Here is a 7,910-nt window from a genome sequence, read left to right as displayed (position 1 = left end):
CTACTACTACTACTACTACACGTGACCATGCACCTTTGTATCTGTAACCAATGCATCCTCAAAGGTGACACAATGCACCTGTGTGTGTGTGTGTGTGTGTGTGTGTGTGTGTGTGTGTGTGTGTGTGTGTCATTGTCTTTATTCTCTGATACAACGAAACCATTTCCTTTGTTTTCTTTTTTTATTATTATTTTTCCTCCTCCTCCATCCCCTCCTCTTCCTCCTTCTCCGCCCTTTCCTTTTCCTCTTCCTCCTACTTGTATCTCCTTTCCCCGAATTCTTCTCTCGTTACCATCTCCTCTCTCTCCTTTACCTCATTCACATCCTTATCTTTATCCTCCTATTCTACTCCACCTTTGTTTCTGCCTCCTCCTCCTCCTCCTCCTCCTCTTCCTCCTTCTGCCACGAGGGTATACAAAGAGAGAAATAAACAAACCTGCAGACGAAGACCAGGAAATACAAACAATAGGGTATACAATTCTTATAACCCAGAGAGAGAGAAAAGAAATCCGTTGGTATGATATAAACAACAATTATGTCATTCACAATTGAAAAGTTGAGATGAATAAACAAAAGGTGAAGAAGACATTACAAAGGTACGTAGAAAAGTAAAGAGATGTAATTGTCATCATTAATAATTCACACTTTCGTTACTACGGTGTCCATTTCATTATATTTGACGTTGTAAGAAGAGTTGAACAAATTAATCTCTTCAGTACCAGGACGCATTTTCATATTCTTTCTGGTTACTATTTGGCGATTTTATACAGCTTTAGAAACATTTGTTGAGATTAGAATAGCAAAAGACTGGCCATTAATCTTTTGACCTCCATGGACCCTTTCTAACGCAAATGAAATCGTCAAATCATATAAAAAGAATCAAGGTAAAAATGCGTCTCAGTACAGAAAGGGTTATAAGAGTGATACTTTCCCTCATTCATCACTAATGTATCTTCACTATTATGACTAACTGTTACGTGATTTATAGAAGCTTGGATGCTACATGTAGATCTGAACGGGTTAAAGATTAAGAACACGTGCAAGACTAACCTGACGAAGGCCGTGCACGTGCTGCTTGAAGAGTTCCCCGAGCACCTCCACCTTGGACTTGATAATTTCATTGCCAATCTCCTCCCCGGGCTTGACAACTTTCTTCCCGTAGTTAAGGAACTCATTGAAGCGATCATTCTTGTAGTTCACGGCGTTAAGGGCGGGCAGAGTTACCAGGACACAGGCTAATACGAAGATCACCACAGGGCGCCTCGCTGCTCCCCTCACGCACGGTCTCAGTGGGGGTGTCACGCCCGTCATCGTCTCCGCGCGCGTCCCAGCGGTGTCTCTCTCTACAGGTCACGATCTCTTCACAACAGTACTCTTGTGGGCCCGCGTCGGTGCTACATCACGGCCTGCATCGCCGCACCAAGCTTAGCATCTACTAGAACCCTCACCGCGATTTGAATGCGAAAAAATAACTGACTTCCCGCGCGCACAGCCTCGTCAGCAGGCCATGTCCACTCAGCACTCAGAACGCTCGGCACCGATCACGGCAGGAGGTGCAGGCAGGCAGCCAAGAAGGGGCATGGGCGGCAGGCGTGCGGGGGTGTGTGGGCGCGGCAGCAGCACGCCTCGGCACACCCTTCAGAGGTCACGAGTCGACTGGCCACACGGCATGCACCCTCCCTCCCGTCTTCCACTGCCGCCGCGGGCCTCTCGGGTATGGAGGAGGAGAGAGGGGGGCGGTGAGGGTAGCATCTACACACACACACACACACACACACACACACACAGACTCTCACTGTCCGCTGCCCGAGTCGCTTCCTACTAACCTCCTTGATGCCCCACACAATACAACACGCGTGCTTACTAGAAGGGACACTGGACACACGCCCTCTTTTGCCGTCCCATTGACACACACTCCCTCCCGACTCCCTTAGTACCAAGAGCCGCCTGTGATGCACCAACACCCTGCAACGGAGAGAAAAGTACAGTGTTATCTTCAGCATTCTCGCACGGTTCTAAGTTCAAGGTCATTCCACGTAACATTGTAGAAATACCTGAATGACTTCAACTTTTGATTCCGTAGAGCAAAGAATTGAGTTATAATCAGATCTATTGTATGTATGTATGTATGTATGTGTGTATAACTCTTGCCTTCCTTCATAAGTCAAGAATGAGTACTTAAGTCTGTATGTAATGAAAGTAAATGCTATAAGTGTCAAGATGATGTAAATGAAGCACTTTCATTTTCCCTTGTTAGCTAAATATACACCCCACTTGACCACCCATCCTCCCCACCCACCCATCTACCCAACACACACACACACACACACACACACACACACACACACACACACACCAAAACAACAAACAAAAACTACGCCAACCCATTTCTCCTGTCCAACCAATTTATTTACAGTTTAATAGGGAAATAATTAAGGCGCCATTAATTATATCGCTCCTCAAGACAGAAGAACAAAAAAGATTCTGACATAGATGGAAAAAAAGGGTAGTTATAATCTCCCTCTCTCTCTCTCTCTCTCTCTCTCTCTCTCTCTCTCTCTCTCTCTCTCTCTCTCTGTACCCCGTGAACCCCTCCCCTATGGGCCTTCTTCATGAGTACAGTACCCTCTTCCTCCCCATCCACCTTCTCCTCCTCCTCCTCCTCCTCCTCCTTTCCTTCCCCTTTTCGTCCTCTTCCTTGTCCTCTTCCTCCTTCACCACCTCCTCCTAGGAATATGAGAGAGAGAGAGAGAGAGAGAGAGAGAGAGAGAGTGTGTGTGTGTGTGTGTGTGTGTGTGTGTGTGTGTGCGTCACGCGTATCTTCGCAATTTATCAATCGGAGTGTGATTAAAAAAAGGAGTGTAAATAAATAAAGCTTTTAAATTTATCTTCCATGGTCTCATTACTTTGACTTCGTTTATCTATTTGTTTATTTTTTTGTCCGTTTGTTGTTGTTGTTTGTTTGCTCTGCCTCGATTTGTAATTTTGTCCTACTATAGAAAATGCTCCGTTTGTTTATCTGTTTGTTAGTTGTCATTGTTGTTGTTGGTGGTGGTGGTGGTGGTTGGTAGTGGTGGTGGTGGTGGTGGTGGTGGAAAATATAATGGAAGGGAAAATTAACCAATTGTCAGAAGTATTTGCTATGTAAGAGTATACTTTCTCTCTCTCTCTCTCTCTCTCTCTCTCTTCTTATCCTTTCTTCTATCATCTCCTTCTTCTCGTCCTCCTCATGTTCTATCACCTCCTTCTCAATCGCGATGACAACCTTCCTCCTCCTCCTCCTCCTCCTCCTCCTCCTCCTCCTCCTCCTCCTCTTCTTCTTCCTCCTCCTCCTTCTTCTTCTCCTGGCGCCACAACAAATGAGTCTCAGCGTGTGGCAAAAATGATTGACCTTTATGGCTCTCTCTCTCTCTCTCTCTCTCTCTCTCTCTCTCTCTCTCTCTATGGTAACTATATAATTTTATCTGTCAGTCTATTCCCTTTTTTTCTTTCTACCTTCCTTCCTCTTTCATTTCTTTCGTCAACCGTTTTTCCTTCTTTCTTTCTTATAGTTCCCCTTTTCTTCTCTCCTTTATTCTTTTCTTTCCTGTATCTTTTATTCCTTCCTCCTTTGTCTATTCCTTCCATCTTTCTTCCTTTGTTTGGTATTAATGTTCTTTCTTGTATTGTACTTTTGTTTTTCTTTATTCATTCTTGTTCTCGTATATTCTTTTCTTTTCTTTGTGTGTGTGTGTGTGTGTGTGTGTGTGTGTGTGTGTTTCATGTTTTGTTTTGTTTTTTCCCTCGGGTTACGACAGCGTTTAATTGCTATCCCTTCTGTAGATATATCTCTTCAGCACCAGGACGCGTTTTCATATTCATTCTATTTACTATTTGGCGATCTAATACAACTTCAGAAACATATACTGGGATTAGAATAGTAAAGACTGTGGCCATTAATCTTAGACCCTTCCTAACGCAAATAAAATCGTCTAATCATACCCAAATATCATGGTAAAAAATGCGTCTTAGTAATGAAGGGGTTAAGTTTTCATTGTCTCTTCCCGTAAAAGAAACATAAGAACGAAAAAAGTGGCACAATATATAACGAAAAAGCAGATCGAAATAAACAAAAATCGCAGTTATGAAGAATAAACATTGAAAAAGACAGAAAAAGACAATAAAAGGACAAGAAGCAATATAAATTGATAAAAACGACACGAACTAGAATAGAAACATCTAAAAAATCAACAACAATAGCAATTTAACATATGCGAAAAAAAATGGAGGAAAAAAATTGTTTCTGAAGACTAAATTGGTCCTAAGTCTCATATTACTGGAACTTAGGGAGTAACTTAAGCTTCCCTGAATGAGTACATGATCGAGGTGCCTTTGTATCAAGTCAGCAGTAATTTTGGTGGCGCCTGAGGGCTGAGTGGAGTGTGGGAGAGGCTGGCAGTGAGTGGGAGTGGATGGGAGTGCTTGTGGGGGTGGAGGAGACTGGATGGAAACAAACGCAGTAACTGGAAATGGATGTAGCGTGTGTAGGAGTGTATGGGAGTAAGTGGGAGTGGTAGTGGAATAGTAAAATGATGTTAGGAGTGGATAGAAGTGGATGGGAGTAGTGTAGGGATAGTGGAGTGGTGGTGGGGGTGGGTGGGTGTTAGTGGGAGTGGATGGGATGGTGTGGTGGACTAGTGGAGGAGGTACTAGTGACGAAAACCTTGTGATATGTTTCAAATTTAAAGTGTTTTGATGACACAAGAAAAATAAATCAAAATTGCCGAACATATTCTTGAAACATCTCTCTCTCTCTCTCTCTCTCTCTCTCTCTCTCAAATTCTCTGCACATCAACCCCTCAGGACCTGTTCCTCCACCTCCTCCCTCCTCCACCTCCCTTCCCCCAATTTCCCCCATCCACTCGTACCCCAAGTCCCTTTCCTCCGTTTCTTCCATCGTAGTTACCTCTCATTCCCTCTTTAATCTTGTACTCTCCTCTTCCTCCATGTACTCCCCTCTCCTCTCATCTCTCCCCTTCTCTATCTTATCTCACGTATCTTCCTTACTTAACTCTCCTACTCCTATTCCTCCTTCTCTTATCCTACATCCTTTGAGCTCTGTTATCTCCCGTCTCCTTGATTATCACTTCCTCTTCAATATTTACTTTACTTAATATTATCTTCTAATTCTCCATCTCCTCTAGTTATCATCTGAAAGTGTTATATTCTCTCATTCTTCTTTTATTCTCCCATCTCTCTCCTTTTCACTTTTTTTCTTAGCATTATTACTTTCTCCTCTTCATCCTATTCATCTTTTCTCATTCTTCTCATTATCCAATACTATCTTCACCACCACCAACACTAACACTACATTCTCCAGTGTGGAAGGGCAAAAATGGCAGAGGACCTTCCCATCTCGTCTCTCCGCCCCCTGCCGCCCTGTATTCAAATCAACCCAACCCGTGCCCTCCTCGACGTCCTTCCCTGCGACTCCCTACTTTAATCTACACCTTGAGTGTCTAAGGGCCTCTATCACTCCTTCCCTCTTTCTTTCTTACTGTCTAGTCTTCATCCCTCGCCAGACACTCATCTCTCTTCCCGTATACATCTCACTTCCTTCCTCCTCTTATATATTTCAATGGGAACTTCACATATTCTCCAAACTCCATCACTTCACTCCTTCCGTACCACTTGTAAACGCCAGCCTGCCCTTTGCTTTCTTCCTTCTTCCTTCCTCGCCATCCCTTTTACACGCATTCTCGCCTTTTTCCATATTTCATTCCTGCTGTCTCCCTCCCTCGCCACGCCCCTTGCTTATCTCTACACACCCACGCCTTATTAGAGGTAAAGACGCGGCCGGCACTTCCATTCAGCTCACAGGCCTCACGGAAAAGGCTATGAGGTTAGTCACTTATGCCTTACTTAGTGGTGTCATTTGCATACACTCTGTTATGCTAATAGAAGCTTGAGGCGAAATATGAAGAGAGAAAAAACTAAAGGAAATTGTAATATTGTAAACGTGGGGGTCTACGAACGTAACTTAAACGGATTTATCTATCTATCTAATGCAACCTAGTAACCTATTAGAAGCTGAAATGAAAGCCGTCTTAGTTACCTTCATTAGGAGTATACAATAGTGTTTTTTTGCTCTCTCTCTCTCTCTCTCTCTCTGCTCGCTTTTTCCACCATCTCCTTTGTTTCTCCTTTCTCCTTCATTTCTCTGTTCTCCTTCTCTCCTCTTCCTCCTCCTCACTATCTCTCTCTTTTTTTTTTGTGTACCAAGACATTAGGTGGCCACACACACACACACACACACACACACCGCGGGGCCTAAATGTAAGTTTGCTCAGTGTGTGTGTGTGTGTGTGTGTGTGTATCTCGTCAGAAATGTAATTGAGGCACATAAGGAGTTTAACAGTAGAAAATAAAATAGAGTAAGGGTCTCTCTCTCTCTCTCTCTCTCTCTCTCTCTCTCTCATCATTATTATTACTACTAGCGTTACGAAACTCACTTATCATCGATGTGAAGACGGAGGCGCGTGCACACACACACACACACACACACCGAGGGATGGGATGAAGGAGGTGTAAAAAGTAATGCGAGTGTGGTCTAAATATAATGATAACGTTGATAACTTGTGGAGTGATGGCTGCTATGATGGTTCTAGGACACACACACACACACACACACACGGAGATTGATGAAGACAAGAACGTAATATAATAATAATAATAATAATAATAATAATAATAATAATAATAATAATAATAATAATAACAATAATAATGATATTATTATTATTATTGTTATTATTATTATTATTATCATTATTATTATTATTATTATCATTTAAGAAGAAGAAGAAGAAGAAGAAGAAGAAGAAGAAGAAGAAGAAGAAGAAGAAGAATTATTGCAAATAAACAAATAAATAAGTAAATAAATAGAGAAATAGAGAAAGGAAAAACACGCTTAAAATTCCAAAATTGTACACCAGAAATACAAAAACAACCTATCAGTCAAATAAATAAGATAAAAATAAAACAATAAATCAACGAATACATAAAATAACTAAACAAAAGCACTACCTAATTCATCTTTCACCTCCACAGTACTCTACACTTCCCTCCACCTCTTTTTTTCATCTTTACACACTCGTCCTGTCCCATCAAGGCCACCACACGACAGGCCAGTATGGTCATGTAGGATTGGCAGAGGGATAGAGGCACCCTATGTATGGCTGGGATGAAGGGGAGGGCAGCTAAATGGAGCAATGAAGAGCGGGTGGTCACATTGCCTACCCTTTCTCCCTCCCGAAGTGTTTATGGTACCCTATCTCTCTCTACTCATGACCTATACCCTTCCCAACCCACAGCCTCTACGCCTCCTAGCCCTCCAGCCCCATGACCCACATTGCCACGGGTTGTGAAGGCGGGGAGTGCCTGAAATCTAATCCATTTTGAACCTTACTAACCAAAACAGCGTCACTTTTTACCCTCCCGCCACGTGACGCAACCCAGCTGACTGCGAAGTGGGCGTGTCCGAAGACGAAGAGAACGGGAGTGTTTTGGTTTGTAGGGTTACTTGTTTATTTCTGTATTCTTCAGTTTGGTGGTTTTCGTGTTGACTGACTAGGAACGCCAACGAGAGAGAGAGAGAGAGAGAGAGAGAGAGAGAGAGAGAGAGAGAGAGAGAGAGAGAGAGAGAGCTGTGTTCTTAAGGATTATGCTGTTTGTTGTTAATTTCTTGGGTTTCTGAAGGGGTATTTTCGGGAGGGACAGGACAGAGGAGGAGGAGGAGGAGGAGGACATAACACGAGGCCCACTCTGTTGCCCTCCTGCCCTAGCTAGTCTTGTTTTACTAACTCTCCCTACTACCCACTCACTCTACTGCCCCTGTGCCTCTGCCCTACTGCATCATATGTCACTATTCT

At 43.1% G+C, this 7,910-nt stretch overlaps 1 protein-coding gene across 3 annotated transcripts in view; it reads right to left on the bottom strand.

The window, feature by feature from the left end:
- The window catches only part of LOC123510035 (sushi, von Willebrand factor type A, EGF and pentraxin domain-containing protein 1-like), a 34,418-nt gene extending 32,717 nt beyond the window's left edge, over positions 1-1,701 (bottom strand). For 2 of the 3 annotated variants that reach the window (XM_045264769.1, XM_045264771.1), the window contains exon 1: positions 1,051-1,701. In XM_045264769.1, the coding sequence (XP_045120704.1) occupies positions 1,051-1,311 (261 nt within the window). In that variant the 5' untranslated portion in view covers positions 1,312-1,701. The remainder of the gene's footprint in view (positions 1-1,050) is intronic. The other variant, XM_045264770.1, reaches the window with a different exon arrangement.
- Between the last annotated feature and the right edge of the window lie 6,209 nt (positions 1,702-7,910).

This window comes from Portunus trituberculatus, chromosome 28 (genome assembly GCF_017591435.1).
Source record: "Portunus trituberculatus isolate SZX2019 chromosome 28, ASM1759143v1, whole genome shotgun sequence".
NCBI classification, from domain to species: domain Eukaryota; kingdom Metazoa; phylum Arthropoda; class Malacostraca; order Decapoda; family Portunidae; genus Portunus; species Portunus trituberculatus.
Note: the sequence above shows the minus strand (reverse complement) of the source record. Positions and strands in the feature narration are given on the sequence as shown.